Source organism: Sphaeramia orbicularis, chromosome 12 (genome assembly GCF_902148855.1).
Source record: "Sphaeramia orbicularis chromosome 12, fSphaOr1.1, whole genome shotgun sequence".
Taxonomy (NCBI): domain Eukaryota; kingdom Metazoa; phylum Chordata; class Actinopteri; order Kurtiformes; family Apogonidae; genus Sphaeramia; species Sphaeramia orbicularis.
In genome coordinates, this window is record NC_043968.1 from 77,171,932 (window position 1) to 77,184,895 (window position 12,964).

Consider the following 12,964-nt stretch of genomic DNA (forward strand, 5'->3'; position numbering starts at 1 on the left):
TCTGTGCTCTCTGAGTGCTTTTCTAGAAAAGACAGCGCTGACCTCCGCCAAGGCCGATCAGTGGGGCCCCCCCCCAATCACCACCAAAATTTAATCATTTCTTCCTTGTGCCAGTATCAACATTTCCTGAAAATTTCCTGAAAATCCACCCATAACTTTTTGAGTCATCTTGCAAACAAACAAATAAACAAACACGAGGGGTGGGGGCAGAGGGGGCAGATCTGTCTTGGCAGAGGTCTGCGCTCTCCGAGTGCTTTTCTTGTTTTCTTTTGTTTACAATGTGAAAATTTTAGTTGGTGGCCAGAATTTTAAAGATCATGCAAGAATGAACAACTTTTGAATTCTAACCTTATTTAAATTGTGAAAAATAAAATGAAGTTTTTCAACATGAAGTGCAAAGTGTGCCTTAAAGGCGCACCCAGATACCGGAGGGTTAAACAGAAGAAGAATATATATCTGTGGAGTAAAGTTTTCTTTAACTCTGCTATCATTCCATTTACTCACGTCAGCCTCAACTCATACCCATCAATATTATCGACCCCCCCACTGCTCTGCCTCTGCCAGCCCGTCCTTAGTCCTTTCTATCATCCAATATATTCAGATCTGTGACCTTTCTAGAGTTCAGCTGATAATAGAATTCTGCCTGGCCTTTGTTTACCTCTGTCTTTAGTTCCACTTTTATTACGTCTTTCACACTGTCTCGTCTTCTGTCCTCCTGTCCTCGTTTTACCTCCCTTTTACGCCTGTCCTCGCCTAATTGCGTTGATCTCTCCTCATCTTGCTCAGCATTATTCTGCATGATTAGCTTTTACTCACCTGTGTCCTCGCTGTCCTGTATCAGCCTGTGTCGCTGTCTTTCCGTCTCCTCCTCTCTTTCTTCGTCTGTCTAGGCTTTTGACTTTGTCCCTCTCTCCATCTTTCTCTTTGGCTCTCTCTGTCGCTTGGCTGTCTCCAACCACACAGGAAGATTCCCTCTCTTTATGACAGCTGACATGTGGCAATTTCCCTTCGTTAATGACAAGAAGTGTGCCAATTACCTCTCCGGATGTTCCGCTGCCAATCAGACGCTAACAAGCTGCAGTGTGTGTGTGTGTGTGTGTGTGTTTGCATGTGTGCACATTGGAGTGTGTTGGCATGACTGGAAGTTGAACCAGTGCTATATGAGATCTTGTCTGCTGCCGCTGCCGCATTTTAATCAGTTGAAATCCTTTCATAAACGTGCTGTAGAGATTGTCTTACCTTTTTAAAATGTAACTGTAGTAATGAGCCCTAATTACAGTCAGTACAGAATAAATGATGGGTGAACTATTACTCACTTTCTCACGCACACATTCCCACTTCTGACATGATTTTCTACCATTTTCAATTCCCCACAACTCTGTCTCCCTCCAAACCTCCATCTGTGCAGCTAAGCTCTTTTGTTCAATTTTTAATTACCTTCTCATATAAAAGTACACTTGACATCTGAACGCAGCACATTTGGAGAGGCAGCCTCTGTGATTGTTGCAAAATTGGATAACCACCTCTTTGAAACAAGTGTCAATCTCTCTTTGAAATACAGAAGTTTTACATAGCCCCATGGCCCTGTGCACTCAGAGACAAAATATTTATCATGTCACAAAAGCCCATCACTTCATTGGCACGTTTTCTCTTGTTTACATCATCTTTGTTTGTTTGACTGCCTCGATTCAGGGAACAAAAGCAGCTGTAAATGGCAATAATATCACTGTCAAATCTTAATTCTTTTAGCAGAGAGTTGATCTTTATTTTTAAGTTGGTAATATTTACCTCCACCAAGGAACAGCAGAGGTTATGTCTTCATCAGGCTTTTTTGTTTGTTTGTCTGTCTGTTAGCAAGATAACTCAAAAAGTTATAGAAGGATTTGGATGAAATTTTCAGGAAATGTTGATACTGGCACAAGGAACAAATGATAAAATTTTGATGGTAATCAGGGGGGAGGGGGGGTCTGCGCTCTCCAAGTGCTTTTCTAGTTGCATATTCATTTTTGCTGTTGATAATATATGTTGGTGGCAACACTAAAACACCCAGTAGCCTTTATGCATGGATGCACATCATGACACAGTTTAAAGTTGAGTATTTTTGCTGTTAAATCTCCTCCGACATCTCCTCCGACCCCTCACACCCACACCATGGACTGTTCACACTGCTGACTTCGGGCAGGAGGTTCTGCAGCATCCGTTGCAGAACCTCCAGATTCAGAGACAGTTTCTTCCCCCTGGCCATAAGACTGTTGAACAGCCGAAGAAAATAAGGACCTGTTCCAAACCTGCTGCTGCCCCATTAGTGCAGTAATTTGAAGCACTTTATTGCACTATGCACTTTAGTTTTTAGTCTTTTAGTCGTCTAGTCTTTTAAATTTTTATACATATACATATATATATTTAAGATGTTTATAGTATTTTAGGCTACTTTTATCTTTCGCGAGGTGTGTTTTTATTTATTTATTTTTTTATATATACTGACACTGTGGTGAGCCAAGCACCGACATTTCGTTTAATAAGGTACTGATGGTGCTTTTATTGAATGATAATAAAGGAAGTCTGAAGTAAATTTGAGGATGAACATGTAGCTTTACTGGTCTCTGGTGTAGTGGTATGCACAAACTGGCACGCCGATAAGGGGGGGGTAAACATGACTAATTCATGGGGCCCAGCATTTGTGGGGGGGCTCATAGAGCAGTGGAGGGGGTCCAGTGGGTAAAGGTTAGAAGTTATGAAAATTTCATGCAAGATCCGCTGTGTAAGTCGGGAATCGGACGTTGAAAGCATGTTAAGTTTCAGCTTTGTTTTCAAGCGTAAGGGATGTTATGGTTTGGACCATACCCCCCCACACACACACACACACACACATACACTCTGACAGGTCGTTAACATTTTGAATTTGATGAAAGGGACCACAACATTTAGCTTTCATGGGGCCCATAATTGGTAGTGGCGCCTCTGTGCACAAACTCACTGTAGTTTGTAGTTAGTCATCTATCTCCCTTCATAGATGACTAAGTGTTGAGTCTAAATATGATTAACTGGATCCAAAGATGCAGAAACAAAACTCAGAGGTCAGTTACACCCTTTTAATGACTTCTGGGCAAAAAGGGAAAAAGTCTTCAGGGGAAAAAACAGGACTTAAAGACCACAGTACTACAGAACAAAAAAACTAGAGAGGTCTTCAGGGTTGAGGCTCCGGACTGTGGTCAAGTAGTGGAGATGGCACGGGACAAGACGGGTTGGCTACGCAGTCGGATCTGAGAAGAACGCAGACAGAGGTTAGGATTCCGAACTGTACTTAAAAGGCTTGAAGTCAGACGATAGATACCGCGGAGGTTGCTGAAACGGTCTAATGAAGAGCGTAGTTTAGAGGTGCAGATAAACCCTCCCCTCTGATTGCCTGATGATGAGCAGCTAAGACAATTACTAGTCAGCTGCACCTGGACCAGTTCTACCCTGAAACACACACACACACACACAAGATTCTAACACTAGCTCTTGTTACAAGACCACCGTATTAGGCAGCAAGCCGTGCACCTGTGATTTGCACGGTTAATTTTTGAAAAGCACTGCCAAAAAAATGGTGCACATCTTGCCCAAAGCTGTGCTAATTATCAATATTTTGTTCTCTTACCTTGTCACGGCCTAATTTTGGCTAAATCCATCTATTTTTTGTAAAAATGAAGCGAATCATCCATTAACTCTAGAGGGTCCCTGGATGCGTTGGTGGCAGCAGACGGAGACTCGCTCATACTGCATTTGAATGTGTGTTTAGTGCAGATGTCAGACTAATACTGTGAAGTCAATAGTGTTAAAGCACATGAAGAACCAAAGTTATGAGACACAATGCAAACTGAATTTTTTGGCGATTGTGTCGTTACGTTTGGTGTGCGTTTGGTGCAGGTAGAGATGACAAAAACGGGCTTCTAATGCTGCATTGCAGAGTGCTGGGAGGTAGAATCCGAGGTTGCACTAGACATTTTTATTGTCCATCATTTTGACGGACAGGGTCATAAAAATTCCGTCATAACATATTATTATCTGCCATTTCAAATTTTTATTTTTTACTGATAATGAGATATATTTAGCAGTATTTAATGTTCAAAAACATCTCAATGATGCAGCAGCTGTAGTTGCTGCTGGCTGATAAACCAACGTGATATCACGACTCGCATAATTATATACGCCACTTTTAATTGGTGTGTTATCTGTAGACATTCTAAGCTTTCCTTGTGTTTGTTCACGCAGTGTCAAATCCCATGTACTGAGGGTTAGGGTTCAGGTTCTGTGAACCACACATCTGGGCACAAATTGACATGCCATCAAATAACGAATGAAAGGTAGAAAATGTGCACATATAGCACACCAAATGCCATCAGAACTGGCGTATTTCTTGCTTGTTCATCATTCTTCACTGCATCAGTCCCTCTTTTTTCACCGCGTTTATCAATGCCATCACATTTACTGGGCTTTTTAAAATAACTGAGGAGACTCAGCTGTCTTCACATTTTGCGCTAGCAAAGAAGCGTCTAATTTTGGCTAAAGTCAGCTAAACAACAACACAAGACTTGATACTGACTGATTAATATGCACACTGACCATCAACTGGACAGGGGGTCTACTACAGGTGGACTAACAGTGAGTCATGTGACTGAAGTACCGCTGTTGTATTCAGCGTAGTTGTGAACAGTGGTGCTGTTGGTTCTGTACAGGTAGGATGCTGTTATGGAATGTTTGATGCCTTGTTAAGAGACAGACAGACCAGCGATCCTGTGAGCAGGTTCAGTTCACAGTGTTGTGTGAAAACTTTGTTTGGTAGATTATCCTCAGTATTTTAATCTGTCAAAATGATGGACGGCCTTCAGAATTTTCCGTCATTAAAAAAAAAAAAAATCCGTCAATGACAGAATATTTTCGGTTAACGCAACCTCTGGGTAGAATATATCTCAGTTGGAGTTAACTACATCCCACCTCAAAGTATTCCAGGCGATCTATGTTTAACATAAACAACAAACACAGAGATCCCAGATCTAAGCTCCTATTTGCTTTGTTACTGAAGAAGCATTTGGACTGTGGACAGTCCAGTGTTCTTATATATGCAAATGAGATGGAAGAAATGAAAAGAAGAATGAGACAATTATACACCGAAGTTTTTTTACATGGCGAACTTGCATACTGTGCGCCACTATTGTTGTGTTGACGTCACATTGTAGTTTGCAGTGAGGTCAGGGTACTTCAAACTGGCCCCACTTTGCAACAAGGACCTCCTGCTTGGACAGGCGTTTCAATGCATTTAACCGAGTTGGACATTGGAAACTTCCCATCTTCCAGCACTTTGGAATGTAACATTAGGGAATTTATTGCAAACAGGAAGTGCTTCCATGAACGAAAACAAATTGCCGCATTTCTATTGGTGGAAAAGTGGATCACATGGACCAATCAGAGACATCCATTCTGTGACATGTGTAATCTGGTATACCACAAAAGCAACGGAAGTAACGGTAACGGAAAAGAGACAGCAATAGAATTACTGAACTTCAAGATTCCAGAGATTCGTGCATATTTATTTATTTTTTTAAGAATTTTCTCTCGCTGGCTAAATAAACGATGCTGAGGCCGTAAATTTAACCTGTGTATGTTAATAATACTGATGAAAACACTATTGAAGCCTTGAGTAAATTAATGCAGCTCCCAGTGCCCGTTCATGTTAAGCAATAAATGAAATGTAACTGCCAGTGCTTCATGTAAAAACCTGCGCACTTACAAACTGAACAGACAATAATATCGTTAATTGCTCTTATTTACATGACAGTCATATTTCAATATTGCGACAGCCCTAACAGTTGCTCATCTCGAGGAGTGAAGAGATACTGAGTGATAAGTGTAATGCATCCACCTATGTACGACAGCTTATGTAATGCTGCGCTTTATTGCATTGTGCCTGTGTGAAAGAGAGGTTTAATTTCAGCGAGGAGACAGCTGCTGAAGGGAATCCTATCCTCCTTGGCTCCTCGCAAGTGATTCAGCTGATGCATGCCAGAGGGAAAAGCATTAAATCAGCCGCGAATATACAGCACATCATGAGATTTACTGTAAATCTTTGCTTAAATTGTGGTTTTTGTTTTGCTTCGGGTTTGTCAGCTACCTTCTTAATTGTATGTTATTCATCACACAATTAACACTGAATGCAGGAAATATAAATAATAAATGTAAAAAAAAATAAAAGATAAATAAATAAAAATACAAAATGTAAAAAAAAATATAAAAATTCAAATAAAAAATAATAATTGAAATTTAAATCGGCTAAAATTTGCTTAGAGGTCTTATTTCTGTCTTTGTGCATAAGAAATCAATAGAAGTGAATCCCCAAAGGAACTTTGTGTTGGTAAATGCAAGTTATACAAATTTACAGGATTTCACTTCTGTTGCAACATGTTGATGTTCATATGAACTATGTTTTCAGGTCAAAAATGTCCAATTTCATCACAATTAATGCTATATTTTCATGTCACAAATGGCCAAGTTATATTTGAACTGAATTTACCTGAAAAACAAATATTCTATTCTTTAAGATTCCCCAGTTTTTCTTACCAGAATCTATCCTACATATCACGTTTTATTTTTACAGGTTGCAATATGGAGTATGGTGCTGATCCATCCTGCTTATGTTACGCCAATACATACATTAAGAATGTCACACGTCACTTTTTAAATCAACAGTTTTCTAATAATAAGCATTTTTACAAAGAAATAACAATTCTATATTGTTATTTACTCTTTAGTATGATGATAAACTATACAATAAATAATTCTGATCCTAGTTTTTGCACAGGGATCATTTGTGTAAACGGTGACATGGCTGCCGAGCATCAGTATGATGGGATCCACAACAACCATGTCACATCCGTCTACTGACACATTTTGTGTTTTTGTGTCAGCTGTTATTGTTTTAGATCCACAATACTAACATTTATGAATAAGAGGAGAATTAGCAATAGTAAGTATATAAGTTTATTACTAATAAAGTACTGGTACTGACCAGATCATCATGGGTAATGTCACGTCCGTCCACCAGCAAAAGTTTTCACATACATGTGCTATTGAAAATCCAATATTTCTGAAAATATAGCTTCCACTGTCAAATAATATCAGTAGTCTGTGCACAAATGGATTAGCATTATTTCAACACCATTCTATGTATTTCTTACAACTTTTTTTTTTTTTTTTGACAAAAATGGCCACTCATTTGACCCCCTAAGTAAATTTTAGCCGAAATAAACACATCATTTCTTCTTGTAGTTTTCCCACTGGATAACAGAGGGTGCCTTTGTTGAGTTGTGATGCTGTGGGTGTTTTTCATGTCTCTCATCTCACACAAACACAGATAGCGGTGTGGTCGGCCATGCATGGAACCCCGTACGTCATAATCGGTGCATCTGCTCCGTTAAAGAACTCCTAACAATGCTGGTATTACAACAGTAGCCTTTGTAGAAGACATTTCTGCTGCACCACCTGCAGTTTCTGTGTTGTTTCTTACAGCAACACACATTATTTTGTCTCAACCGGTTCCATATCAGGTTGTTGCCCCAGTTTTTTAGGGGTGTTCTTGATCTCTCATGAGAAAGATGCTGTATAAACATCCCTCTTATCACAGCCTGTATCGCTCTGTCGTCTTATCTCTCACACCTTATCGCTGCTCCTCATGGTATATCACAATGCACAGGAAGTTAGCTGTTTGCCAGGCCCTTCCCCCTCCTCCTCCTCCTCCTTCAGCTTCTTTGAAGAAATCCAGAGACCTAGAAAAAATGTTGCGTCAAAGTGGCTTCAGAGTGTGAGGTGGCAAAACAGCACAGCTTTAAACCCTGTGAAGAGAAACAGGATTTTCGTGATTTACAACCAAATAAAGGCTCTAAATGCTCCCCTGTTCTGTGATAGCGCCAGGAGTTCAATATCTGTATCATTTAGAAAAATGAAACTCATAAGAAAAGGTCATAGAACCTCTCAGCTTCAGGAATTGTGGAGTTTTCTGTTCTCCGCTGTCAGACGGCGCTTCTGATATTGTGATGCTTTGTTCTTAAGGGAGAATAAAAAGAGCATAATAGCTATTGACTTTTATGGCAGGACCTTAGAGACAGAAACAGTTGTGCTTTAATCCCAGCACTCACTGCTATTTGAGAGGTTAGGCAGAGACAAGAAACACTAGAGCTGTTTAAACAGTGTGCGGAGACTTTTTCCCATCCAATTTAATGAGGTCTACCTGTCTGATATGGGCTCTGAAATCATCTGTTAGAATTCCTTTTCAGTCTTCTCACAGGTTTTATTTTTTCTGCCTCTCTGTGTTGTTCTCTTAGGTGGAGTGGTTGAAGAATGAGGATGTTATAGATCCTGCAGATGACAGAAATTTCTACATCACCATCGACCACAACCTCATCATCAAACAGGCCCGCCTGTCCGACACCGCCAACTACACCTGTGTGGCAAAAAACATTGTGGCCAAGAGACGCAGCACCACCGCCACAGTTATCGTTTATGGTAATCTGCATTTTAATCAACACCTGCACTTTTCTGGGGACTCGCTGTTAAAATAGACAAACCATCTCAGACCATCCATACTGTATCTATGAATTATGACACATCTGTGCATAAAAGATTGTTCCTGAACCATTTTTCTGTCATTTCTACGTCATTGTATAATATTATTATGAGCTGGTAAAGAAGAACTAACTTTGACGGACAGAAACCTGGAGCAGACCCCGACTCAGGAGGATGGACCCCTGACATGAGCAGTTATAAGGTTAAAAAGAGCGGGGGGCACATGGATGCACAGCAAACTGAACTATAACTGCTTTTACTGCAGTATAATTACCAATAATGAGTACAAATGCTGCGTTTCCACTGCGTGATACCAGCTCAACTCGGCTCAGCTCGGCCTTTTTGTGTTTCCATTGCGAAAAAGGACCTGGAATCTGGTACCTGGTACTAGTTTTTTGGTATCAGCAATACTAAACCGTGATGTATAACACTGCAGACCAGTGATTGGTCAGACAGTTTTCTCTGTGACCCGCCGTTTTACAAAAGACAGATGCGGAAGTGGACAGTACATATAGCGGTACATTAATCCACATGATAACAGCCCAAAACTACACCATGGTCGGTCGAGGAGATTCAGTCTTTGGTGGCCGACGTAAAAATTCAGATGGGACAACACACAAAGAGTGAGTTTATCAGCAACTCTCTGAGCAGACGACATGGAAATAACACGCCGCATCGCTGTGACGTCCAGGTACTGTAAAGTGGGTAGTATCCTGTAATGGAAACAGTCTCCAGGAATACTGAGTCGAGCCGAGCTGAGCCGAGTCAAGCTGGTTCCATGTAGTGGAAACGCGGCAAAATACCCATAACTGTTAATACTACTAATCCAAATACAAGTACTACCGATGGATATACTACTACTGCAGCTGTTAGTACCAATACTATAAACCTCTAGCATGTATGGAACTGTATAATAAACACTATCACAACTATATAGATAAAATGAATAATGATGATGGAGGAGGAGGAGAAATGCAGGAGCACAGCAGGAGGTCCAGAGATGATCGAGGAAAAACCTGAGAGGAGGAAAAGAACAGAAACTCCAGGGAAGAAGGAGAGTCAGTAACATGGATTTACTGGGGTGTGGATAGAGGAGAAGAGGAGGAGAGAGGAGGTCAGACAATAAGAGGAGCAGAGAGGAGGGCAGGTAGGAAGAGGAGTAGAGAGGAGGACAGAGAAGAAGAGGAGAGAGGAGGACAGACAGGAGGAGGAGTAGAGAGGAGGACAGAGAAGAAGAGGAGGAGAGAGGAGGACAGACAGGAGGAGGAGTAGAGAGGAGGACAGAGAAGAAGAGGAGGAGAGAGGAGGACAGACAGGAGGAGGAGTAGAGAGGAGGACAGAGAAGAAGAGGAGGAGAGAGGAGGACAGACAGGAGGAGGACAGGCAGGAGGAGGAGCAGAGAGGAGGTCAGACAGCAGGAGGACAGACAGGAGGAGGAAATAGGAGGACAGACAGGAGGAGGAGCACGTAGGAGGTCAGTGTATCATGGCGTCTCCTAGTCTAAGCCTATAGCAGCAGAACTAAACTATTAGCTCCTCCACCATTAGGACAGCTAACGCTGACACCGTAGGCGTTGCCATGGGCAACAACACAAGACCGGATGTTTTGAAAATAACAGGAAGTGTACGTCTTATGTCATAATGTACGTACGTACTCTGAAAGAAATCTAATAATGGACTCAAACATGTCAACCAGGGTTTTTCCAATTCTGTGAAGTGCATGTAAACACCTCACATCTGATTATGACAATTATCAGACTTTAATGGTCATGTAAACGGGCTCAGTGTTACACAAAGCCATCACCTTAATTGGCAAAACAAGAGATTAGTTTAAAGATGTTCCTTCATGTTAGAGGAAAACCATTTTTAAAGTTACTCTGCGTGAAGCACATCCCTTCTTTTTCTGTGGAAAAGTGTAACATTTACCTGTTTTGTTCCTGCTGAAAGGCATGCAGTTAACAGTAGATATGTGATTGTTGGAGGTGTGAGCGAGGTGCTGATGTGGCTGAGCCGTTCTTGAAGACCCTCCTGTTCAAGGAGACTCACCCTCTGTCTCCGAACATTGGCCAACATGACTGACTGAAGGATACAGGAATAAGACGACCTTCGGAACTTCAGACATTGTTTTTCTGTTTGATAGATCATTTAACTCAGGCCAGCAGTTCATCCTATGCTTGATAGAGCTTCTGATGAAGTGTTTCGGAAAACTGAGTCTTTACAACTTCCACGTTACAACAGCACGTACAAGAGACTGTGCATAGAATAAACATTTGTTGGATGGTGCTTTGTGGGAAATGCATTTTGTAGCTCAGTTGTTCTCAACCTTTTTTGAACAAAGGCCCCTTTACATTACCATGAGCATCCTGCCGCCTGCCCCCTGTTGTGGAAATGTTCAACTGATAACCCACACACAAAGAGGAGGAGAGAAAGTTAGAGTTAAAATAAATAAATGCATTTATTGAGAAGTCAGTCACAGAGAACCTCTGTAATGTGTAAGTGAAGTCTGATTAAACAAGAGAAAACTAAAGATTATATAGAACCAAATCCAACCCCCTCAAACTATGATGTCATTCCTTACGTACAGGGGTTGGACAAAATAATAGAAACACCTTAAAACATCAACAAAATATAATTTAATATGGTGTAGGTCCGCCTTTTGCGGCAATTACAGCCTCAATTCTCCGAGGTATTGATTCATACAACTTGTGAATTGTTTCCAAAGGAATTTTAAGCCATTCTTCAGTTAGAATACCCTCCAACTCTTTTAGAGACGATGGCGGTGGAAATCGACGTCTTACTTGAATGTCTAAAACTGACCATAAATGCTCAATAATGTTGAGGTCTGGGGACTGTGCCAGCCATACGAGATGCTCAACTTCATTAGAATGTTCCTCATGCCATTCTTTAACAATTCTAGCTGTATGGATTGGGGCATTATCATCTTGAGGTGAAGGTGTTTCCATTATTTTGTCCAACCCCTGTACATCGTACCACTCCATACTACTCCTTCTCTGCTCCGTGAAGAGGTCATGATGACCTCTTCACTCTAACCTTGCCATCCTCTATCTACACATTCAGACAATTAGGTGTTTGGGTTTTAACTCAAGGCAAGAAAGAACTCCATTCCTGGGTCGGGGGTGTTACAGAGTGGTAAACATCACACATAATGAATAATGACTCAGCATTAAAAGAAGATGTACTAACAGTATAAAATATAAAAGTATAAAATATAAAAAGTAAATTTTTCCACCACCACCCCCCCCCCAAAAAAAAAATTGCAAGGAGGTTAAAGCGCTTCATAGGTCACACCCCCTTACCTCATCATTATCCTCCTTGTTGCATCCATCCCCCCGACGGACATTACCACAAAAAAAAAAAAGGGGGGGGGGGGGTAGCTTAATAATTTCCACGACGTACCTTATTGGGGGGGGGGCACAGTAATTTACCATTGATATAACATGCTGCTTGATATTGATACTTATACAGACTAACGCCCCCCATTTCGATATCAGCGCCCCCCTCTCAGCTTTCTCGTTCCAAACGCCCCTTGATGGTGTCCCAGTGCCACCTGGGGGATGGTACCACCCCCACAGAGAAACACTGTTCTAGCTTCAGGAAGAGGCGTTGCAGCTGTTCAGATGTAAATACCTGCATTATGAGTTTCTCTATCACAGCTGTCCTGCTTTGGAAGGTGTGGTTTTTGTTAGTAACCCTTCAGTTGATCCGTTTAGACTACAGCTACACTGTATGAACACATGGAGGCCAGGGGACATCAGGGGACATCAGGGGACATGTGGAGGATGTAATGGTGATGTGGAAATGCAAAATGAAAATCCAAGAAAGCAGATTTCAGAGACGAGGGTCGGTGGCTCTGCGAGGCTTCCTGTCATGAAGGCACTCTTTTAGAACTAAGTGTCAAATAAGTGCTTTGATGTGAGCTCATGCTTGGCAGAGGAAGTACGACGAGCCACGGCATCTGTTTATGCTGTCCTCGCTTCCTTTATGTCCTTTTATTTGCAAAGTGGAGCACACGCACATTTATGTACAATCATGTGCTATTTGAGAATGGGAATTGGGGAGGCTGGGGGTTGGGGGTTGGACACCAGCCATGAAAAAGCAAAAAGGACAGGACATTGTGTTTTTAACCCAGTGGTTTCCAGCACAACATATAATGATGCTGGAAATGGGAGCACAAACTGGCAAAAAAATGAAATAAAATAAAATAAAAGGCAATGTCTACTGCCACAGTACTGCTCCACAAAAATGGGTGTGTCTCTTTCCACAGAGCCAGTCAGATGTTAGCATTTGTCCTATGCCAATGAGCAGTAAACACTTGTTGTTGTCCCAGATCCAATCATGGACACTGT

General features: G+C 41.4%; 1 protein-coding gene across 1 annotated transcript in view; it reads left to right on the plus strand.

The window, feature by feature from the left end:
* Positions 1-12,964, plus strand: part of unc5cb (unc-5 netrin receptor Cb) — a 419,315-nt gene that overhangs the window by 328,009 nt on the left and 78,342 nt on the right. Inside the window, exon 5 of the mRNA XM_030151091.1 lies at positions 8,358-8,538. Coding sequence (XP_030006951.1) covers positions 8,358-8,538 — 181 coding nt within the window. The remainder of the gene's footprint in view (positions 1-8,357; positions 8,539-12,964) is intronic.